At 34.6% G+C, this 24522-nt stretch overlaps 3 protein-coding genes across 3 annotated transcripts in view; 2 read left to right on the top strand and 1 right to left on the bottom strand.

The window, feature by feature from the left end:
• The window catches only part of LOC126742719 (5'-3' exoribonuclease 2 homolog), a 36735-nt gene extending 21090 nt beyond the window's left edge, over nt 1-15645 (bottom strand). Inside the window, exons 1-11 of the mRNA XM_050449504.1 lie at nt 15430-15645; nt 14640-15375; nt 5522-5829; nt 5249-5461; nt 5055-5190; nt 4832-5006; nt 4599-4767; nt 4314-4403; nt 3926-4257; nt 3652-3873; nt 2682-2815 (exon numbers count right to left, since the gene is read on the bottom strand). Of these exons, the coding sequence (XP_050305461.1) occupies nt 2682-2815; nt 3652-3873; nt 3926-4257; nt 4314-4403; nt 4599-4767; nt 4832-5006; nt 5055-5190; nt 5249-5461; nt 5522-5829; nt 14640-15375; nt 15430-15504 (2590 nt within the window). The 5' untranslated portion in view covers nt 15505-15645. The remainder of the gene's footprint in view (nt 1-2681; nt 2816-3651; nt 3874-3925; nt 4258-4313; nt 4404-4598; nt 4768-4831; nt 5007-5054; nt 5191-5248; nt 5462-5521; nt 5830-14639; nt 15376-15429) is intronic.
• A 275-nt stretch (nt 15646-15920) lies between these two features.
• On the top strand, nt 15921-16938 carry LOC126742720 (dolichol-phosphate mannosyltransferase subunit 1). The gene is made up of 4 exons (XM_050449505.1): nt 15921-16075; nt 16157-16367; nt 16417-16579; nt 16636-16938. Exons 1-4 carry the CDS (start codon nt 15978-15980, stop codon nt 16881-16883), a joined length of 720 nt encoding a protein of 239 aa, XP_050305462.1. The 5' UTR covers nt 15921-15977; the 3' UTR covers nt 16884-16938.
• Nucleotides 16939-17192: 254 nt separating this feature from the next.
• Nucleotides 17193-19952, top strand: LOC126743239 (RNA polymerase II-associated protein 3). Its single transcript, XM_050450235.1, has 6 exons — nt 17193-17447; nt 17498-17707; nt 17762-17889; nt 18701-18908; nt 18959-19766; nt 19820-19952. Exons 1-6 carry the CDS (start codon nt 17310-17312, stop codon nt 19906-19908), a joined length of 1581 nt encoding a protein of 526 aa, XP_050306192.1. The 5' UTR covers nt 17193-17309; the 3' UTR covers nt 19909-19952.
• Nucleotides 19953-24522: the final 4570 nt, after the last annotated feature.

Genomic DNA, 24522 nt, shown 5'->3' with positions numbered 1-24522 from the left:
CTATATATTTTCAAATCGTCGGCAAACAGTAAGTTTTCACAAGTTAAGGCGCGGGAAAGGTCATTGATGAAAAGTAAGAACAGTAAAGGCCCCAAATTCGATCCTTGAGGCACCCCGGATGAAGCCAAATACAACTCAGACTTGAAGCCGTTATAAAAAACAAATTGTTGCCTTGAAGTAAGATATGATCTAAAAAAGAGACAAGTGATGGACTAAATCCAAAAGAGCATAGTTTTTTAAGTACAGTAAAATGATCAATGCAGTCAAAGGCCTTTGGGAAGTCTGTGTAAACTACATCAGTCTGGCCGACGTCATCAATAGCATCACTTAAAAATTGAGTAAATTGAAGCAGATTAGACATTGTAGAACGTTGGGGCATAAATCCATGTTGCTGAGTGGCGATGAGTCTATGAACTGCTGGAAACATACGGTTGTATATGACTTTCTCAAAGACCTTTCCAAAACTACTGAGAATCGCAACTGGTCTGTAATTGGCAATATCAGAAGCATCCCCCTTTTTCAATATCGGACATACCCTAGCCAGTTTCCAGCATGACGGAAATGTGTATGTCTTTAAGGCCAAATTAAAAAGGTATTTAAGAGGCTCAGCAAAAACAGCACTACAATCTTTTAGTAGAAAACAGGGAATAAGATCATGGCCCGAACTAGACTTACTCTTCATATTTTTCAAAGTTTGCTCAATTTCTAACTCATCTCACATATATGGTTATCATTTGGATTGAATAACAGATGGTCAGTTTCATCATGGTTTGTAGAGGTATTATATAAACACTTTGGAAATAGGGCGCAAATGCATTTACTATGTGATTCGGTTCCTCATACACTCCGTTATGGTCATGCATTCTACCTGGTATTCTTGAACAACCCTTCTTTGTCTGTATGTATGACCAGAATAAAGCAGGATTAGTAGATATACTATTTTGAATTTCATTTATATAAGATGCATAACAAGTATTTATCCGTGATTAACTTAACAACAGTTCTAAATCTTTTAAATTCAGTAAAGTGGTAGTTGTGATATTTTGCTTTAAGTTTTATATTGTGTTTAAGTTCAGTAGAATACCAGGATGGAAACCACCTCTTCTTTTTATTAATTTTAAATAAAGGAACATGCAAATCAAGCAGTTGGTAAAGCCTATCATAAAATAGTTGACAGGCCAAATTAATGTTATTTAAATTAGTTAGAAACGACCAGTCTACATTATACAAAGATGTATAAAGACCTGGAAAATCAGCTCTCTTAAAGTTATATGACTTACATAAATTATTTGTTGTAAAATTGGATAGTTTAGCTACTTGCCAATCAAAAGATATGGAAAGTGCGGGATGATAATTATCCTCAACCGACAAAGGTGCAGTGTCATGCGATACAATCCCGGATATGTTTGTGAATATGAGATCCAACTTACGGTTATTTATGTTTAATATTGAATTGAGCTGCGTAAGACCTGTGAGGTCTGCAAAATATTTTAGGTTATGAGCTTTACTGTCTGGTCGTTCAGGTTCATAGAATGGTACATTAAAATCTCCCATTACCAGGACATTTTTGCAGTCATTTACCATGTGCGAAAACAGATCCAGAAATTGTTCAAAGGCTAAACTGGAAAGTTGAGGTGGAATATGAGTCACAAAAATGTGGACTATAAGATGATCGTTGATATAACATTTACAACCTACTAAATCAATTAAAGCAGGTTACTAACATTAATAATTACGGTTCTCAGGTGTGAACGTATGGCCAATAATGCGCCTCCACCTCTAGTTAGGCCTAACTCATCTATCACATCTGAACACATTATAACAGACAGGTATAATTTCATAATAATCATTGATGTCGTCAGACAACCAAGTTTCAACTAAGCCAATAATGACATCAAATTCAGCCACAGTTAATTGGGAATATAAATAATTAATTTTTCCCCGGAGACCCCGAACATTCTAGAAACCATCTTTGACACCATCAATGCTGGGCCTTGATTGGATGTCATTGCAATTTGATCCATTTAACCCATATTGGCCTTGAATACCCCTATCTAGATATTTATATTTAGTTGACCTAGTTCTATATTTATATTATCTAAGAAGTCCTTATGTTTTTTAAAGTCAAACCTATTCACGTCTAAGAAGGAACTTTCGTACATAAGGTCTTTTTTTTCTAAGGGTGCAATTACTAAAAAGTTTTTAAGTCTATGTTCCTCAGTGGGAATTTCTTTTACAAATATGTTAACATTATCAAACCCGTTTTTTTTACGAATATAATTTATAATTATTATTGATGTTGGATATTAGTTATAAATTATTATCTTTTACTTTTAAGTTAATTTAGTTCATCTTTGGTTTAATCAAATTTAATTGATAGTATAATAATTCTGTTCAAATTTGTATTTAGCACTTTATTTTTTATAAATAAAAATTATAGTATTTAAGTAGAATCCAGGCAAGTTATGTCTAGCTTGGAGATTCATTGTTTTATTGAAATGTAGTGCAACATTGTCTATATTAATAAACAATTTTGAGTATCTGAATGTACAGTGAAAAATAAATGACTTATTATTATTATTGTAAGACTATAATGTTAGGGATAAAGAGACAATCTTGTGCTGTAAATACAGAATGAGTTTTGACCCTCTTAGTCCATAAACAGTTTAAACAGTACATACCTGTGCCACCGCCTCCATAATTCCTATTTCTATGATCCAAACTGCTCGGAGGTGGTATGCTCGCGTAGTCCCTCTTTTGATCATGCCTCACGTAATGACCCAACATCCTATGACCCGCTCCACCCAAATTCGCCCTAAAAAACCACCAAAAAATTAAAATCAAAAAACACTAAATAGTACAGTCAATCTAGATTTAAAAAAAAAGCCCAATTTTGGCAAAAAATACACCATTCATATTTTGATTGTCGATCAGGTTTAACAAAAGACACTTAAATCCGTACATATTAACGTCAGTAAAAAACTTGAAAGGCAGAATTATTAATAATTCATACAGAAAAATGATCATTTTTGGTATCTTTGGCGCCCTCTGCACTGGTGGTAACACAATCAGATATTTTATATTATATATACTTATTTTATATTATATATATATATACTTATAATAGTTACTCTATTTTGTCTCGATTTTTTTTTCTAGTTTAATAGGATATTGGGGAAGAATTGGCACTTAGTTGCCTACCAATACTCCTTTATTTACCAGATATTGTTTTAGAATTATTATGATATATATGTGTTTTATTGTATGCTGGTAAATAAAAACTGTTTATTATTAAAGCTACTTTTTTACTTTGACTTTAGTGACACTACGCACCTTGCGTACCCACTACTAAAAGAATTATCCTTTTTTCCTCCTAAATTAGACCCATTATTTTTTACTGTTAATCAATTATTGCGAAGACGCGTGTGATAATTAAAAGTTGCTAAGCTGACCCTCTAAAGATCCAGACATGTAGTATCCCGGGTGAGTACCATTTTGACATAGTCACGTACAATAATAATAATTACTTACATAAATTATTAATCGGTGCCCGTTAAACTTTTAAATACAGTCCGCTTAAAATGATCAATCTACAGGGCAGAAAATTCCCTTAAACATTTTCATATAACTAATAACGGTCCAACTGATTACCGTTGAGTGGCCGGTACCATTCCGACCTGCGACCTCCAATGACGGTTCGCTTGCGGGTCCAAGTCTTGCGGTTTTAACACCCGAGGCGGCTCTTTCGCCCCCTTCAGCCTTTTGGCGGGAAATTTGAAACCCTTGGTGTACTTCGGGTCGCGGAATCTCACGCAGACCACTATATTACCCACGATCGCCGGTAAACCTTTTACCGGAGAACGCAACGTGTCGCTGTAATAGTTAACAATATTATTTGCTTCACATCCATTTTGTCCCTTCTTACCATTCTCTGGAAAGACATTCCTCCGACACGAGCACGGTCCCTTTCATTCCCTGTATAACCACCGCGCATTCCGACTCCTTTTCCACACTTTGCGTGTACAAATTACTGAGCAAGTCGTAGCCTTCGTTACGGGTGGACACGTAAAGCCGGTCGTCGCCTCTGACGTTCCGTTTCCGTTCAGCCTCCGACAGTTTCCCATAATACGGCTCTAGGGCTTTGAATAGTCGCTTTTCCTCCACGAAGGGCAACAGGGCCACCCCTTGCCACGCGAATTTCTTGCCGTTCAGGTCGATTTTAAAGTCCTCCGGGTAGAAATCTATTATGGGCGAGTCCTAACGCAAGAAGAGCTTTTTGAATAAGAGAAGAAGAGTTGTGCTTGAATACATACAGGGTCGGACATCAATGGGGCCCACGGTTCCGGCACGTGTTTACTGCTCGCCGCCGGAAAAACACCCATCAACTGCTCCAACGGGTTAAACTATATGAGAAGATATTAATAGTTTATCATACCGCTCTGTATATAGAAACACGTCGAAAGCAGCATTTTTCGATTTTTTCTTAACATTTAAGAAAATGTCTATAATTCAAAAAATTGATCAGATAGAATTTCGAAAATTTGTACACATATTCTCTGGACAAAATATAGAGGAGGCTTATAAGCGTTTAAACCTACCGGTTTCGTGTCTTGCTCGAATTCGGTACTAAGGCCGGCGATATTGCAAAAATCCGAGGCAAACGGGGCGTAATGGTACGGATAGTACCATTTCCAGGAGGCGCAACCTTGGTAGTAGTACTTCAGGACCCAACAGAGGCCTCTGACGTAGTGGAGGGCCACTGAGTATCTTTTTTTTTTTTTAAAGAAAAATTAGTCTATAGGATTTTGAGTTGAATAATATAATTGTCTACCTGAATTCTAAATGATCCGGTCCCACGTCGAACTTGGACTCGTAGTATCGATCTTTAAAACCGTCCTCCCATAAGCGCACCTCATCATGGGCCTGGTCGTCATCACTCTCTTCATCTTCCACCGTCGCCGTCTCTTCTTCTTCTTCATGTTTCCTTTTTTCTCCACGTCGGTTATCTGTTTAAAACCACTTTAGCACCATACAAATAAACCCGATCCCCTTACCGTTCCCACTATCCCCTTCTTTCCTAAACATGGACTCCAGAGCGGTCCTGGCCCCGGCCTGACTGTGCATCCCCGCTTTTCTTATATTAAAAGCCTCCTGGCGGGCGTTCTGTACCGCACTGTGCTGCCCCAAAGCCTAATATCCATTATAATAATAATTAAAATAATTAACCCCTAAACCCCAAAAGACCCACCTTGGGGGCAAACTGTGTATTATTAAGTAACGCCAAGTTCGGTCTGTACTCATTGAAACCATCGGACCTCCTTTTCTTCGCCTTTTCCCTCGCCTTGAATTGCAACTCCCTCTGTTGTCTGTTTTTGAAAATCTCGTCTTCCGCCTTGCCCAGTTCCACCATGATCATTTGGACCCGTTCCAGGTTCACGTCACCGCTATCAGTCAAATATCCCTTTTAAAAACATCATCGATTATAACCTGCTAAAGTGGACGAACCACTGTGCTCGCTTACCCCCGTTTTGTACACGCAGTCCTTATAAAGTCTGATTAGACGGTCGATAGCGTTCTCTCGGATCTCCAAGCTGGGCAGGTGAGGTAGAAAATCGTTTCCCACAAAGAAACACATGAAAACCCAATCGTCTAGCACTCGATCGAACTCGTATTTGAAGGGTAAATTGGGCATCGCGAGTTCTTTTTCCAAATATTCCCTGAGGACGTTTAGGCGTACGAAAATGAAGTCGGTTTCACCGGTTATCGGTACCTCGGGGTCTTGGCCGTGTTCACTTCTCACTCCGCCAACGCAATCCTTCATTTCATGACCTAAGTAAATCTTTATTTTTTATTTTTATTTATTTTACGGGATCAACCCCATTACAACAGTAAATTAAATACAAAATCAATTGAACCTAACCATACTTAACAGTAAAATACTAACTATTAAGCAGTAATAAAGCCTACTTATAAATGTAAAATACCGAAAATAGTTTTATAACTTAAATCAATATAACAGAATTCTAAAAATACTAAAAACATACCCTACTAAAGTATAATATTCAGTATTGCACTAAAAAAAAAAAAATTAAACAATTTCTCTTATTTGACTCTTAAATCTAGATAAGGAAATACCCAAAATTTCAACCTCCCTAGTATTGACAATTCTTTCAATAGGAGCATGTAATGCATAATTGGCGCTATGAAATGGTAATGAAAGGACACGATACTGCCTTAAATTCCTAGATGGAATATTAAATTGTATTGTCATCAGAAGTTCTGGACAAATTATCTGACCATTCAATAATTTATACAAAAAAATTAAATCTGCATATATCCGTCTTTGTCTCAATGTCTTCATATCAAGCCTTTCTAAAACAATATCATAAACATGATCATCCGGAGTTCTTATTCGAAGTTTATAGAGACAAAACCTAATAAATTTGTTCTGAACTCTTTCCAAGGACAAGCAATTATTCATGTAAAAGGGCGACCATATCACTGAGCCATATTCCAGCAATGAAACAACCAATGACATGTACAACCTCTTACAGGTCTCTATAGAAAATTCTTTACAGTTTCTTAGTACAAAACCCAGATTCTTAGAGGATTTGAGAACAATATTGTTTATGTGTGCATTAAAGTTTAAATGAACATCAAACGAGATACCAAGATCTTTAACTATGCTGCAATATTGAAGTGTACTTCCTTGAATGTTATATGAAGTGACAACCTATTTAGTTCGCTTGAGAAAACTTATATAATTGCATTTGCTTACATTCAAAAACAAATTGTTGTTAACACACCACTCATTTAATCTATCCAAATCACTTTGCAACAAAATCTGATCAAGTATTAATAAAATCTCTCTAAAAAACTTCAAATCATCAGCAAATAAAGTCACTGTTCTCAAAACAGGCACCGATATCATTCACAAAAATATTAAAGAGCAAAGGTGAACAGTGCCCCCCTCTTGTGGAACACCTGAAGTGACATTAATATAGCTTGATCTTGCATTACCTATTCGTGCCTGACAGGGAATTTACAAACCAATTCACCATAAGATTAGAAAATCCAAAAATATCCAATTTCTTTGCCAAAATACTATGGTCAACTCTGTCGAACGCCTTAGAGAAGTCGGTGTAGATTACATCCATCTGACATCCCCTCTCCAAGGCATTCAACAGATTCTGCTGAAACACTAACAAATTAGTCACAGCAGACTTTCCAGAAATAAATCCATGTTGTTCGCTAAGTAACAACTCTTTACAATAAAAATATAATTGATCATAGATAAGACTGTCCAGGAGCTTCGGAATGGCTGATTGTATACAAACACTTCTGTAATTCTCGATTTTGCTATTGTCGCCAGATTTAAAAATTGGCATTACAAAACTATGTTTCCACAAGGTTGGAAAAATTGCAGAATCTAAAGATCTTTGAAAAATTATAAAAAGAGGGTATGAAATAGTACATACACACTTTATTAGAAAATAATTCGGAATGTTGGGTCCTGAACTAACTTTGGGTGGCAACTTGGAAATTTTATCAAAAAACAACCCAACGGAAAGGGTGGGATTAGGAATGGTCATATTTAACTTTGCTTGATGATTGATAAAAGCACCATTATTGTTTATATTATTAACAGGACTATAGACTGTTGAAAAAAACTGGGCAAAACCTTCAGCTATCTGTTCACAGCCAACGAACTCATTATCATTATAATACATTAAATTAGGAAGTTTATTAATTGATCTTTTATTGTTTATGTTATACCAAAAACTTTTAGGGTTAGTGTAGAGTAGTTGGTCTAAGTTTGAAATATAATTATCATAACAAATATCAGTCAAAGTTTTACATCTAGCCCTAATGTTTGAAAAAGTAATATAATCTGCCACATTATGACTGACCCTGTAGCATTTGTGTGCAATTTTCTTTTGCCTAACTAAATATCTTAATTCAGCTGAAAACCAACTAGGAAACTTTGAAGTTTTGTATCTCTTTAGGGGAACAAAAAGTGCTATAGCCATATCCAGTATATGATAAAAATGTGAGACTGCTATATTAATGTCTGCTGAGCTCAAAACCAAGTCCCAATTAATTCCACATAAGTAATTATTAATACCAATATAATCACCCATTTTAAAATCATAATAAAACTCTACATAGTTTAAATTCGACTGAGTTTCACAACTAAAATCAATTTCAAAATTATGCCCTTTGTGATTTAATGACCCCTCAAAAAGACAATCAAATGCTTTCATTACAGCAAGAGTTTGCTTGCTTGAAAAAATTGGATCTAAATAAACAAGCCTATCATTATTAATTATATAATTATAGATAGTTGTTAGGTTTAATTTTGTTTTTTTTTTCTCTTTTTTTTTGTAAGCATATACTCCCTATTCTAACCCTTTTTCCCTTTTTTTTCTCCCTTTCCTGTACTTACTTACCTTAATTGTTTAACAAAAAATTTTCTATTTTGCTTTAAAATAATGTTTTCATGTGCACACATTAACGCAAGGTCCATCTTAAATAATTTTAATATTTTTCAAGTACATGTAGATAGTTATCAATATGATTTGATTGGGGTTTCAGAGACATGGTTACATACAGGGGTTACCAACGAAGTCATAGAATTGCAAAATTATAGTCTCATACGGCAAGATCGATTAAGCAGGTGAGGTGGTATAGCTGTTTATGTAAAATCATGTATCGACTATCGTGAAGTTCTTAAGGAAACATGCGATTATCTTGAGCATGTCTGGATCGAATTAAAAGTAAATAATCAAAAAGTTTTAATTGGTAATATATAACGTCCTCCCAAGAGCGACATACATCTATTCTATTCCCGTCTTGAAAATATTATGACCGACTTTTATGTTAACTATGAGTCTATTTTACTTTTGGGTGACTTTAATATAAATTTTTTAGATTTGAATTTTAAGGTATCATTAAGCGAAATTACTGAATTATATGGTTTGCAACAGCTTATAACTGACCCTACCAGAATATCCAACACCACTATGTCTTTAATTGATTTACTTTTCTCAAATTTAGAATCGGTGGAGAATTGTGGAATAAGGGATATTGAAATATCGGATCATATGCTAATTTACTGCAACATAAACTTTGATATACCTAAGCCTCAAATTTATAATTTCACTTATAGAAATTTACAAAATATCAACACTTGTTTATTTCAGTCTGATATTGAATCGATTCCCTGGCATAATATGTACAATATGGCCGATTTAAATAATAAAGTTTTTTTTTTACTCAATCTTTATTAGAATTAATTAACTTACGTGCTCCTATAAAAAACGTAAAGGGTAAAACTAGACCATATTGCCCCTGGATTACTCCTAATATTAGATTTATACAAAGACTTCGCAACTCGGCTTTACGTAAATTTAGAAACACCAAAAGTCGTGAGGATTGGGAAAATTATAAGCAGTACAGGAATCTTGCAACTAGTTCAATTAGGGCGGAAAAAAAGGCATACCTGGCTCACAGATTTAGAGTATGTAATAACAAAGAAACATGGCAAGAACTTCTAATAAATCAAATATACAACTTCCTCCTCTTATGCAAGATGTACATAAACTTAATTTTTTTTTTCTAATATTAACAAAAACAATAATAACCCTGACGAAGAATTTGTTGGGTATTTTAAAAAACATAGGTTAAATTATTTGGCTGAATTTAAATTTAATTTGGTGACACAAGATATAATAATAAATTATTTAAAATCTATTAAATCTAAAGCATTTGGCGTTGATCAATTAAACATTACCCTGATTTTGCTTTGTTGTCCTGCCATAATTAAACCACTCACTCATATTATAAACGTATGTTTAGAACAAAACTGCTTTCCCGATCAATGGAAAGAAGCCAATGTTATTCCTTTGCCCAAAATAAAAAATCCTGTTGAATTTAATGATGTTCGCTCAATATCTGTACTTCCTATACTATCAAAAATATTAGAAAAAGTTATGGAGTATCAAATAGTTCAATATTTAAATGTAAATAATTTAATTCCTAAATACCAGTCTGGGTTTCGTAAGGGGTATAGTTGTGCAACCGATTTATCTAAAGTGACTGATGATATTTTTAAGGAACTTGATAAAAATAAAGCTACGGTGTTGATTCTCTTAGATTTTTCTAAAGCCTTTGACATGGTAAATCACAGAATATTACTGGCTATATTAGAATATATGGGTTTTACACTGTAAGCACCATTGCGGTACACTGTATTGCACCATGGGTGTCATCTGCATACCCAGCTATTTTATTCATTTCATCACACTAATGTTGTCCAAGCTAATCAATATATAAATGAGGATTTAAATACCTTAAATATAGAAACTCAAAAATTACTTCTAAAGATTAACCCCACTAAATCAGCAGCTATTCTCTTTTGTAGTGACAATCATCGAACTAATATTTTAAATAATTTAAATGTACACCTTAATAACAATATAATAAGTTTTAAAAACTCTGCAAAAAATCTTGGACTAGTAATGGACTATAAACTTAGATTCAAAGAACATTTAAACTAAAAAATGGATATTCTGCCTTTTCTGAAAGACATTTTTTAAGCTCAAGTATCAAAAAACTGCTCTGTGATGTTTCAGTACTATCACCGTTAAATTTTTGCGACACAATTTATGGACCATGTCTCGATAACTCCGACTCAGGTAGAATTCAAAAACTTCAAAACTGTTGCTTAAGACTTATATTTGGTATAAGAAGACGGCAACATATTTCTTATAAATTAAAAGAAGCAGGTTGGCTAAATATGCACAATAGACGAATATTACATATTTTATGTTTTTTTTTACAAAATTCTTAAATCAAAAACTCCGCCTTATTTACTTGAAAAGCTTACCTATCGTACTGATGTGCATAATCTTAATATAAGACGTAAAAATCTTTAACAATTCCTAGCCATAGCAAAGAACTCTTTAAGCGATCCTTTTCTTATGTCGTACCAAATTTGATTAATAAGTTCAAAATAATTAATTTGACTGTCACTGAAAAAACTTTTAAATTAAAAACCAAGCTTCTTCTTTTAAATCAAACTTCATTTTTCTTGAATGCCTTTCTTTATTAAAATACTACGCACATGCTAACTAACTGAATGCAATGTAAAATATTCTATTAACATTTATTATTCAAAAATTAACTGTTTAAAAAAAAAAAGAAGAAAAATGAAGAATTTTTTCATTCCGTTTCATCCATTTTTCCCCCTACTGCTTTTTCCCCTCATAAGTATATGCCTACCTATTTGTTTGTTTTTAGTTTGTCTATAGGAATTGTTTTTTTTTTCTCTCACTTTTTCTATTATAAGCGTTAACAGAATCCAGGAAGTGGTTTCCTTCTTTTCTGGAAGTCTGAATGCATGGCTTTTTAGTTGCCTTACTTGTGTTAACTAAATTCTTTATATAACCTATTGTTTTTAATATGCTCTCTTTGTTTAATATTTTAATATTCAATTCCATGTATATAATCATATTACCTTCTGTAATTATGCTTTTTTTTTGTATTGGTGGCTAATAAACGTCTTATTATTATTATTATTATTATTATTATTATTATTTGGAATTGTAATATTCTGATAAAAACTCAAACAAGCATAATGCTGACCTAAAACTAGACCCGCCGAGTTTAAAGGACAAGTCACCACCACACCATTGTCGTCATTCCCCCAACTTGAATCAGGTACATTAAAATCACCAAAAATATAAAAATCACAGCTTGAATATTCTTGCCTGAGAATGTCAACAGTATGGCAGTGACTTTCATATAAGTTAATTGCAGAATTTGGGGGAATATAAACTCCCCCAATTATAAAGCTAATACTACCAATTCTACATAATCATACACCAACGTAAGCTTCCTTGAATCAATAACATCCCTGATATATATCAAAATTCCTCCTCCGCGACTTTTGCTGCTAGAAGAAGGTGAACGATCACATCTGAACAGACTAAATGACTTTACAGACAGTTCAGCATCGGAGTAGTCATCAGAGAGCCAACTCTCAACAAATATCAAAATATCATAGTGCGAGCATAAAACAACTTTAATTAATTCATTAATTTTAGTTCTTAGGCCACCAACATTATAGCAAAATACTTGCAATGGGGCTAATTTACGTTTTTTCTATTGTTTCTAACATTGTTTGAGGTAGAATTTACTATGTATGGCACATTATTTCTATATTTAATTATTAAATTCTCCTCTCCTTCTTCTTTTCTTCTGTTTAGCTCTGCAACCACCTTCCTGATGCATTCTCTTTGCATCACTGTTAAGTCATTCTTTAATTTGTATGCATGTAAATTTGACTTCTTATTTCCCATTATTAGTATGTCCCGTGCAATCTTACAGTCAGAGAATACCACTTTAAGTGGTCTCGACTTGTTTCCTCTTTTCTCACCCAATCTAATCACCTTGAGAACTTTCTCGACTGCTGGTTCTTTATTAATTACCCCCAGCAGTTCAGTTATTTTCTGCTGGTCCTCCTGTATCCTATCTTGAATTCTATCGGAGCTTGATTCTGGCAAGTTATTTATTTATTTTATTTATTTATTTACGGGCATTACCCATTTTTACAGAAATAGCATAATTTACAATAACAATAATTTATAACCTCAAACAATTTATACTTAGTATTATTTTATATAATTATCATTTGATATTCACAACCCATCACTATCACAGTCATAGAATAAAACAGGATTAATAAATAATGGCAACAGGAGAACTTAAAAAATATACAACAAAAGAACACAATAAAATTAATTAAATTCAGTTTTCACTCCCTTGAACCTAATTATCACCTCCAAAATTGGTTTAAACCAGCACACAATAGTATGAAGTATGAATAGTATGTACACACAAATAAACAGAATAGCAAAAACCCCACAACAATATACAAAGTCACACATGAAAATCCTCAACAAACTTAGCAAAGCGCCTTGGACTTATATTGAAATCTATGTTCAGAGATGTACTATTATTTGCAAGCCTGGCTGATCTAGCAATAAAGCTATTGTACTTGATGTTTGTTCTACAGAAAGGTTGGTAGAAAAGGCTGTTTGACCTTGTATTTCTCGTAGGTATTGAATATAGCAGGTCTGGTGAATCTACAGAAACAGTCAGAAGGTTATACAAATTTTTTAAATCCCGTTGTTCCCGACGAACAACAAGAGGAGGAAGACATAACAGCTCATACAGAACCCTGTAATCATAATGGTAGTTGTCAACAGGATCAATTTTGGATTTAAATGCCAGGTATTTCAGCATTCTCCGTTGCACCTGTTCCAACCTGTGAATATAGCAGGCATAATGAGGACTCCAGACTGAGGAGGCATACTCCAACAAAGGTCTGATCAATGTACAGTAGAGCATGCGGATAGCAGGGGTATTTGTAAAATCTCTTGTGCATCTCTTGACAAAACCTATTATTTTAAGGGCTTTTGTTACTATCTCAGATATATGAAAGCTAAATGTAAGAGATGAGTCGAATATGACTCCAAGGTCCCTAATTGTTGTCACATTCGACAAGGGTCTATTGCACAAGGAATATGCGAATGTTGTGGTATTTCTACGCTTGGAGAAGCAATTACTATAGCACTTGGCTGGATTCAAATCCATGCAGTTCTGAACACACCACTCTTCCAGTCTGGAAAGATCTGACTGTAGATTGACACAGTCATTAAGAGAGGAGATAGCTAGAAAACATTTCAGGTCGTCTGCAAAACATAAGAATCTGGAATATTTAAAACATGAGTGGATGTCGTTCATAAAAACATTAAAAAGAAGCGGCCCCAAATGTGATCCTTGAGGAACACCTGAGGGAACGCTTAGCTCATAGGACATGAAGCCATTGACCCTTACAATTTGGGACCTATCTGATAGGTAGCTGCGAAACCATCTCAAGAAATTTCCCCCTACTTATAGATAATAATATTGTTAGCCCGAACAGTTCTATCATTGACTTCAGTTAAAAAGGTATCCATGTTAGAGTTATCTGAAGATGGATTTGACTGTTGGCTAGTTAGCGATGTTTTCATTGCAGTAATTTCGGATTTTAAATCCTCAAAAGAGCTCTTGAATGTAGATTTTATGATAAGATACATTGTTTGTACACTGTATTCATTATTAGAATTTTTGCATGTAAATCAGTTTTGTCTGTCTTTGCTGATAACACTATTCTATCCACTGTAGTTGAGTCACTATTAAATCTCTTACAATTTTGTAGAAATGCCCAACAGTGGTTTTCTTACAACAAGTTGCTCCTTAATACAGCAAAGACGAAACAAATGGTGTTCTCTATGAGGGAAGTGAATGTCTCAAATGAAGCCGAGGTCACCTTTTTGTGTTTTTTTGTTTATGAAAAATGTGAATGAATTAAGCACATTAAACAAGAAGCACTTACTACTTAAAGGAAGTAAAAAACCTGCATCAATAAATTGATACAACAGAAAAGTATGCCAAAAACCAGTACTGTGAACCAGTGATTTGTGTATATTTTATGTTGCACGGGGTTAAGTTTTGGTAACTAAGTTAAAAAGAAATTCCCTTAATTTAAAATTTTGAGTGTGTGACATGCATATATGGATTAAAAAACTCACCTAACTGTCCACAAATCTCACAGGGTCTCGGCTTATTAGGCTTAAACTCCTCCCGAATAATGGTGAAATTAGGTTCGTGCGTCGCCAGTCCCAACATAATTAAATCAGCATCGGCCCCGCAAAGTACATGCTGAGTATTGGGATCGTGATCAGGCTGAGCTCTTTGTTTCCTAATATAATCCATAATTTTATGCTCACCCTCTCCAGGCACATTTGCATCTGACAAAATAACCTTAATACCCTTCCAGCCTGGATCGTTATTCAATCTGTCATGAATATAGTAGTCAAGGCACTCAGAAAGGCGAGCCATAAATGGGGTCCCGGGGGTAATGCAATTCGAATCAAAATGTTCCTCTTTGGGCTTCTCTGGTGGCAAAACGCATCCTTTAAGCAACAAATCGGCTCTGATCCGTTTAATTTCGTTGATTTTCTCGTAGGTTTCCTTGGAGGCCCTAAAACGTCTGGACCGTTGTTGGTTCATTTTGGCCCTGGGTGCCACCCCATCGATGGCCATATAAAGCAGCTTTCTCGGTCTGACTATGTTGAATAGTCGGTCGATGCAGTCGAAGATCGCGATCATCATTTCGTCCTCGTTTTTGGGGGCAGGACGGTCCTCCGGATGGGTACAAGGGTGAATGATTCCGTTCATATCTAAATATAAATTATCAAACTCTATCCCGTTGGGGTTCGGTTCTGACGAGTCGGTCGGTATTCTGGTTCCATTAATATCCACTGCCTGAAGTAAAGGTTTAATGAATTAAACAATTAATGGGGAAACAAATGGTTATACCTTTTGTTCCACACAATGCACTATTACAGAGGGGTATTTGCGGCTCAGCCATCGAAAGAACGCCGGTACACCCATTGCGGGTACCTTTTGGAAACCTGATTACTAAAAGTCTGGTCCAAAGAGTCCAAATTAAGTGTTTTTTTTTAATTTTTTAGAAAAGTCTTTTAAAATGTTTATTTTTATCATAACAACATGGTGGACCAGTGACAGATGAGAGTTTTTACATCTGCCACGTGCCAACCAATGGAGCCAACCAAAAAAATCTTTATTTGTTTGTTCATTTTCTTAATAAATTCTAACAAAACACTTTAAATAAACTTTGATTATTGTTATATTATCAATGGAAATGAATTATAATATTTAACATTCGCAGAATAATTAATAATAATAACGAATCATAATTTACCAAAAAAATTAGTTTAGCTTGGCAATCCTGTTTGACACTGTCAACTACTCCTGTCATAACAAACTAACAAAAAAAACATTTTAAGGTTATGTTTGTATTTACTTTGACGTGGCCCCATTTCGTCTAAGAAGCCCTAAAAAAAATGCCACAAAGTAAATATTCAATCCTGTTGCCCACGTACAATGAAGTGGACAATCTTCCCATAATAATTTGGCTGCTTGTAAAGCACATGAACGCCAGGTAACATGAAATATAATGTGTAAATAAAACCAGTCCCAAGGGCTTTATTTACACATTTACACATGTTTTTGGTTGTTTTAGTGGACACCCTTATGAAATTATTATAATCGACGATGGGAGTCCGGATGGAACTTTGGAGGCCGCACAACAGTTACAAAAAATCTATGGGGAAGATAAAATTGTGTTGAGACCAAGAGAGAAAAAACTGGGACTCGGAACTGCTTATATTCATGGAATTAAGAATGCTACTGGAGATTTTATTATTATTATGGATGCAGATTTAAGTCATCATGTAAGACAGTCTTTGGTTTATTGGATATATCTTTAGATGCTTATTTTAGCCTAAATTCATTAAAGAGTTCATAGAGAAGCAAAAGGCACATGACTATGATGTTGTCACAGGAACCCGGTATGTGGGCTCAGGAGGGGTTCATGGTTGGGATTTTAAGAGGAAACTAATATCCAGAGGTGCGAATTTGTTAACTCAGATCCTGTTAAGACCTGGTAAGTTCTACAATTAATAGTCACCTAAAAATTTAAGAAATTTGATTGATTTTTAGGGGTTTCTGACCTCACTGGTTCTTTTAGGCTGTACAAAAAGGACGTCCTAGAAACCCTGATTAAAAGTTGCGTTTCCAAGGGCTATGTCTTTCAAATGGAAATGATTGTGAGGGCCAGACAAAAAGGGTTCACCATAGGTGAGGTTCCGATAACATTTGTCGATAGAGTTTATGGGGAATCCAAACTGGGTGGGTCAGAAATTGTGCAGTTTGCCCAGGCCCTATTGTACTTGTTCGCTACCACTTAATTAAAATTCCGTATTTAGGTTGTCAATGAATAAAGTTTGCATTTGTTTATTATAACGAGTTTTTATTTTGTTGCAATCGAGAATTTGAGTTTGGCGCCCAGTTTTCTTTGTCAGTGTTGCCAACTAAACCGCGAAGTGTCAGGTATGTCAAATTGGTTTTGACATATCTGACAGCTACGTCAGTGTCCTTTGACAGTCATTTTATTTTATTGCAATCGAGGATTTAAATTTAGCGCCCAAATTTTTTCGTCAGGGTAACCAACTGTATCATAGGAAAAATACCTAGAAGCATCTGACATTTATGTCATTTTGACAAGTCGACTGTCACCGTGACAGCTATCGAACAAACAAAAATAAAACAATTTTTCAAAAAAGTGATTTTTAAAAGTGATCACAAAGGAAAAAAACGCGATAAATATCCATAAAATGAATCCGGTTTTCCTGCAAAAGCAGTTGAGAGACAACTCCAAGGATTTGCAAGATTTCTGCCAAGACCTGAAGAGTTGGGGGGCAGAAATGAAACGCAAGGAAGACTCCCTTAAAACTAAGGAAGAACCGATAAAAGTTTGTCTCGTTAACTTTACAGGACGTTTTTAATTATTAGCAATTTTTAGAAGCCGAAAATCATCAAATCAGCTTCTAAAAGTGAAGCAAAACCCAAGTCGAAACTTGAGAAAATCGGGTCCACTGATTATGCCAAATGGGAGAAATTCGATGCAGACTTGGAGTGCGAAAGGTTAGAGGATGATATTAAAGACGATTCAGAACTAACAGACGAATTTGAGGAGAGTGCAAGGGATGAGGCCTTGGTACACAAAGAAAAGGTACTTCCTTCTTTTACTTACTCTTAAAGAAGCGATAACGAATAATCCTTTTAGGGAAACACATTTGTAAAGTCCCAACAGTGGGACAAAGCAATAGAATCTTACACTAAAGCAATCAATTGCTATGCATATGACCCAGTGTTTTATGCCAACAGGGCTTTATGCTACCTGAAGAAAAATAGGTAAATATATAAATAAAAGTATGTTGGTGAAATATTTAGACTTTTGTAAAACCTTTGATTGTATCAAGATTTTTGTTGATCCATGGAAAAACTTCTTAATAACTCCAAGACAGTTGAATTTACCAGGAAACTTGTAAGTACATTTTTGGTGAAGAAACTCATCAGCTTTCATGTAAAACTAGAATCAATGAAATTGGTGCATAAGTTTTCGAAATATTTAGATTTTAGTAATGCCTATGATTGTATCAAGATTTCTGTTGATCCATGGAAAAACTTCTTAATAACTCCAAGACATTTGAATTTACAAGGAAACTTGTAAAGACCTTTTTGGTAAAGAAACTTATGAGCTTTCATATGAAACTAGAATCAATGAAATTGGTGCATAAGTTTTCAAAATATTTAGATTTCTGTAAAGCCTTTGATTGTATCAAGATTTTTGTTGATCCATGGAAAAAATTCTTAATAACTCCAAGACAGTTGTATTTACAAGGAAACTTGTAAGGACCTTTTTGGTAAAGAAACTTATGAGCTTTCATATGAAACCAGAATCAATGAAATCGGTGGATAAGTTTTCGAAATATTTAGATTTCTGTAATGCCTTTGATTGTATCAAGATTTTTGTTGATCCATGGAAAAATTCTTAATAACTCCAAGACAGTTGAATTTACCAATAAACTTGTAAGGACCTTTTTGGTGAAGAAACTTATGAGCTTTCATATGATGCTAAAATCAATAAAGCCGGTGCATGAGGTTGCAATTAATTGTGATTTTGGTAAAAGCCTTTGATAATATCATTTTGACTTTGGTTCAGTTATATTGCAGCATCCGAAGACTCCACTTTAGCCCTAAGGCTTGACGGGACTTACGTGAAAGCCTTACAAAGGCGAGCCGCCGCCAAGGAGGCTCTGGGGAAACTCGACGAGGCATCAGCCGACTTGGAAAAAGTCCTGGAGTTTGAACCAAAGAATAAAGAGTCAAAGTTGGCACTGGACAGGGTCCGGAAGAAATTGGGGGAAAAGGTAAGGGAGGAAACACACTTTATATTAGGTTTTTTAAATAAATATTTTAGCCATCCGCGAGTGAAAATGTACAGCGGCCAGTATCGAAGTTCACCGAGACGAGAAAAACCACCCAAACGGCTCCTAAAATTCCCAAAGTTGACCCTCCGATAGTCTCCACTTGGCCCGATCCTGGATGCGAAATAACCCCAGTGAAAGCCGTTAAGAAACCGGCACACCTTAGGTCCAAAACGCCTCTACTGAGAATTGAAATTACTGAGACTGATCTGCTAAATAAACCGGAGGAACCGGAACCTTTTAATAAGAGAGTGGTGGAGCATAAGCAAGTAACTTTCCAGGAAGAACATGTGGAGTTTGGGGCAGGAGATCCGGCTTTCAAAAAAACAACTTCCGCTTTTAAAAAAGACAGAGAGAAAGTGAATAACTCTGAGAGTAAAGTGGAGCCAAACCAGAACGCTTGGCCTAAAGTGGATTCTGCAATGATCAGTATGACCAGTGATGATCTAAAAATAGTGGAAAATATTAAACAAAAAGAGACCAAAAACAACGAGAATAACGAGATAATAAAGAACAGCAAAGAGTTTATCCCTCCCAAGACGTCGGTGCAATTTTATAGCGTATGGAGAACCTTGAAACTCCCAGAGGAAAAGTGCAAATTCCTGAAAACTATCGACCCCAAAGAGCTGCCGAACATCTTCAGGGAAGCGATGGAGAGTAAAGTTTTCAGCGATATCTTGGAAGTTCTTTCAATGAGTTGCACGGAAAACTTTGATGAAACTTTCGAGTTTCTCAAGCAACTTACGAGGGTCAAGAGGTTCTCTGCCTTGACCATGTTTATGGAGTCCAAAGATAAGAATTGTGAGGTTCTAAGGTTAGGAATTCAATTTTTTACTTAAGTTGTTTGTTTTTAGGTTTATGGAAGTTGGTGGGCCATTTGAGGGAGTCTAGTAAAGTCCCCAAGGAAGAAATTGATCAACTGGTCTTGGATTATGAGCTGTAATTTGTTGTTGTTGTTTTATTGTTTTAATAAAGTATTCGGGCATTTTTAGGTGTTTTTTTATAAGTAAAACTCTCTGGAATTTGATTTAATGTAAAAAGAAATTTATATTTTAATCTTCCCGCGCGAATCTTGCCACTCTGATTGGTCTGATTTTAATTGGTCGCAAAAGAGCTGACCTATAAGAAGCATCTTTTAGTGGAGAGCAAAGTAATTTAGACTTTAAATTCGCATAGTCTCTTGTCATTAATGCGTTATTGCATAGATTTTTTATAAAATTGAAATATTAATTATAAAAAACTATTCCAGGCATTTGCATTACTAGGAAACACCTAGAAACTTGTTATTCTTCTATTGATTTCTGTTCCATGTTTGAAATTATGAAAATGGTTTTAAATTTCCTGCCAGAATTTCGCGATTCTGATTGGTTGCATTTAAAAAACTCTGAGCAATAGCGTTCATTTCTTCAAAGATTTAAATAAATAGTGAAGGGTAGAGTAATTTTTTGTCAATAATTTATTATTGCAGATTTTGTTTCGCGATTAAAGTGTAAATACTATTTATTTAAATAGTACAGTAGAGTCTTGATAATCCGGACATGCGTTACTCCGGATGCTTTAGTAGTCCGAACACGAATTTTGCCGCTATTTTGTACGTTATAGTTCGGATTCGTTTGTACGCGATATACGCGCCGGATCGCGCTGTTTTCAGCCGTTTTGCAGGCTTTGACAAGTTTTAATTGATCGGTAGCCTCTAATGTAAACAAAAAGAGACCAAAAACAACGAGATAGAAAATCTAATAAAAAAAGAGATAAATCTGATTAAAAAAGATAGAAATTTTAATAAAGAACAGCAAAGAGTTTATCCTTCCCAAGACTTCGGTGCAATTTTATAGCGTATGGAGAACCTTGAAACTCCCAGAGGAAAAGTGCAAATTCCTGAAAACTATCGACCCCAAAGAGCTGCCGAACATCTTCAGGGAAGCGATGGAGAGTAAAGTTTTCAGCGACATCTTGGAAGTTCTTTCAATGAGTTGCACGGAAAACTTTGATGAAACTTTCGAGTTTCTGAAGCAACTTACGAGGGTCAAGAGGTTCTCTGCCTTGACCATGTTTATGGAGTCCAAAGATAAGAATTGTGAGGTTCTAAGGTTAGGAATTCAATTTTTTACTTAAGTTGTTTGTTTTTAGGTTTATGGAAGTTAGTGGGTTATTTGAGGGAGTCTAGTAAAGTCTCCAAGGAAGAAATTGATCAACTGGTTGTGGATTATGAGCTGTAATTTATTGTTGTTGTTTTATTGTTTTAATAAAGTATTCGGGCATTTTTGGGTGTTTTTTTATAAGTAAAACTCTCTGGAATTTGATTTAATGTAAAAAGAAATGTATATTTTAATCTTCCCGCGCGAATCTTGCCACTCTGATTGGTCTGATTTTAATTGGTCGCAAAAGAGCTGACCTATAAGAAGCATCTTTTAGTGGAGAGCAAAGTACATTAATTTAATTTTTTTTTTTTTTATTAAATTAAAATTTTAATTTTTTTTCATTAAAAGTACATTAATTTAGACTTTAAATTCGCATAATCTCTTGTCATTAATGCGTTATTGCATAGATTATCTATAAAATTGAAATATTAATTATAAAAAACTATTCCAGGCATTTGGATTACTAGGATACACCTAGAAACTTGTTTTTATTGTATTGATTTTTGTTCCATGTAAACCTCTCAATTATAAAAATATTTTCAAACTTCCCGCCGAAATTTCGGCATTCTGATTGGCCGGATTTCAAAAGACCCTCAAAGCCGACTAATAGCGTTCATTTCTTCAAAGATTTAAATAATTAGCGAATAGTAAACGTAATTTTTTGCCAATAATTTATAAGCAAATTTTGTTTGCGATAAAGTGTGAAAACTATTTATTTAAATCTATTACAGGCATTTCAATGTAAATTAAAAAAAAATCCTAAATATGCATCGTAAACGTGGTTCCCTGTAAAAAAATCATTTTAAATTTCCCGCCGAAATGCCGATGTTCTGATTGGCCGGATTTCAAAAGACCCCCAAAGCCGACCAATAGCGTTCTCTTTCTTCAAAGATTTAAATAAATAGTGGACTGTGGAGTAACTTTTTTTTTCGTAAACTTTTTTCGCGATAAAAGTGTGAATATTATTTATTTAAATCTATTACAGACATTTCAATGTAAATTTTTAAAAAAAATCCTAAAAAGCATTGAAACTTCCATGTAAACGTGGTTCCCTGTAAAAAAAAATCTTTTCAAACTTCCCGCCAAAATTTCGGCATTTTGATTGGCCAGATTTAAAAAAAGCCGACCAATAGCGTTCTCTTTATTATGAATAAATATTATTTATTAAATCTTTTACACCCATCTCAATGTAAATGAAAAAAAACTAAACCGTATTAGTTTCTAGATGTAAACGTGCCTTCTTATTAAAAAAATCATTTTAAGCTTCCCGCCAGAATCTCGTTATTCTGATTGGCCCGAATTTAAAAGCATTAAGAGCTGACCAATAGCGTTCGTCGATTTCAAAAATTAGGGGAGTGTAGAGCAATTTCGGTTTGTTGTTGAGTATTTTTACATAAGAACTCAGTATTCATTTACAACGGATTCCCAGCTCCATAACCTCACTTCCAATGTTAAAGGATTCCAAGCATGATCAGTTTATTCATTCATATTGGAATTTAATGCTTGTCATTTGCCTTATTAAAATATTTAGGTTCATGTAAAGCTTTTGACAGTATCAAGGTTTTTTCAAAACATTGGAAAAATGCTCCGTAATTCCTCAACGGTTGCATTAACAAGAAAACTTGTAAGAACCTTTTCAGTAATGAAATTTATCGGTTTTCATATGAGACTAAAGTCAATAAAATCCTTACAGGAGTTTTTCAAATATTTGGATTTTTGTAAAGCCTTTGACAGTATCAAGTTTTTTTTAAATTAGTTGAGAAACCACTCAATAGTTTCTAAACGGTTGTATTTACAAGGAAACTTGTAGATAACTTTTTAGTAAAGAAACTCATCAGCTTTCATATGAAATTAAAATCAATAAAATCGGTCCATTAGTTTTCAAAATATTGAGATTTTAGTAGAGCCTTTGATAGTATCAAGATTTCTGTCGATCCATGGAAAAACTCCTCAATAACTTCAAGACAGTTGAATTTGCCAGGAAACTTGTGAGAATCTTTTTGGTGAAGAAACTCATCAGCTTTCATATGAAACTAAAATCACTTTGAATTTTAGAGTATTCTAATAATAATCAATTTATTTATTGCTATTGGTCCGTCGAGCCGGCATTTAATACTTGTCATCTGTCTTACGTCATCAGTGAACGTCAACTGTCACTAATGTCAAAGAAAAACATTTAAGACTTAAGATTTCACACAGTGTCAGTTCATTATATGACGTCATGAGAAAAAAGACCATGAAGAACAGTGACCTTGACGTTATTATTACTGTTGTGAAACAAAACCGTGAGCATGAACAAGTCATTAATCAATGAGTTTAAGTGACACCCAGGTGTTCTTCCTTAAAGACTTTTTTATTTAAATACTCTCGCGATTAAAAACCAATTATTTTAAAGTTCCCGCCAGAATCTCGACGTTCTGATTGGCCGAATTTCAAAGACCCCAAGAGCTGACCAATAACGAGCGTACCTCTGTTTTAAAAATTAGGAGAACGTAAAGCAATTTTCTGATATTTTACATTAAAAAAAAATCAACTTTCCCCAGTTTCATAACCTCGCTTCTAAGAACCAGATTTACACCTTGAAATCCCTCCTTTAACTCCCACTAAGGATTTTTTCATTAAAAAAACAACAATTTAAACTTCCCGCCGGAATCTCGCCGCCCTGATTGGTCGGATTTCAAAGATCCTAAGTGCTGACCAATACCGTTCTCCCGTTTGAACATTAGGGAAACGTAGAGCATATTTTTAAGTTATCACTTGAATTAAATATATATATTTTTTAATTATAGACATTCTGTTAATTTCATATTAAAAAAAAACAATCTTCCCTCAGCTCCATAACCTCACTTCTAATGACTTAATTTACACTCAGCTACATAACACTCCCTATTAAAAAACAATTATTTCAAACTTCCCGCCGGAAACTCTCCTTTCTGATTGGCCGCTTTTCAAAGACTCACAAGAGATGACCAATAGCGTACTTTCATTTAAGAATTAGGGGAACGTAGAGTAAGTTACACCTTGAAACTCCTTCAGCAACTTCCATTTTTATTGAAACTCTTTAATATTAAATAGCCATGGCACAATCTAAGTTGAAATCTATACGGGGTGTACCAAAAGTATAGACACACCCAAAAATCTTGGGAAGTATGGGCGCTAGAAAAAATCTTTGAATACAAAAGTTTTGGGGAATCAATCGGTGCATGTGATGGTGACCTTAAACTTGACCTTCAAGGTTATTTGAAGGACAAAGCGATTTTTTAAATGGGAATCCTTATTTTTGACACCGGATTCTGAAAGAGCGAAAAATTTTACGTCCAAATATGTATTGAGGTATGAGGTTGAAGTAATCCCAAGAGGTCAAATAATAAGGATTTCCATTTGAAGAAATGAGGTCGACCTTCAAATAACCTTGA

Source organism: Anthonomus grandis, chromosome 12, assembly GCF_022605725.1.
Source record: "Anthonomus grandis grandis chromosome 12, icAntGran1.3, whole genome shotgun sequence".
Lineage (NCBI taxonomy): Eukaryota > Metazoa > Arthropoda > Insecta > Coleoptera > Curculionidae > Anthonomus > Anthonomus grandis.
The sequence above is the reverse complement of the archived record's forward strand: the minus strand, read 5'-3'. Positions and strand labels throughout refer to the sequence as shown.

What these genes read in the sequence shown, in the direction of transcription:
- LOC126742720 (XM_050449505.1), top strand. Translation starts at nt 15,978, where the DNA reads ATGCCACAAAGTAAATATTCAATCCTGTTGCCCACGTACAATGAAGTG. An exon ending in ATGCAGATTTAAGTCATCAT is followed by an intron (nt 16,368 to 16,416) that starts GTAAGACAGTCT and finishes TGCTTATTTTAG; the next exon opens with CCTAAATTCATTAAAGAGTT. An exon ending in TCAGATCCTGTTAAGACCTG is followed by an intron (nt 16,580 to 16,635) that starts GTAAGTTCTACA and finishes ATTGATTTTTAG; the next exon opens with GGGTTTCTGACCTCACTGGT.
- LOC126743239 (XM_050450235.1), top strand. Translation starts at nt 17,310, where the DNA reads ATGAATCCGGTTTTCCTGCAAAAGCAGTTGAGAGACAACTCCAAGGAT. An exon ending in TGCTACCTGAAGAAAAATAG is followed by an intron (nt 17,890 to 18,700) that starts GTAAATATATAA and finishes ACTTTGGTTCAG; the next exon opens with TTATATTGCAGCATCCGAAG. An exon ending in GGAAGAAATTGGGGGAAAAG is followed by an intron (nt 18,909 to 18,958) that starts GTAAGGGAGGAA and finishes TAAATATTTTAG; the next exon opens with CCATCCGCGAGTGAAAATGT.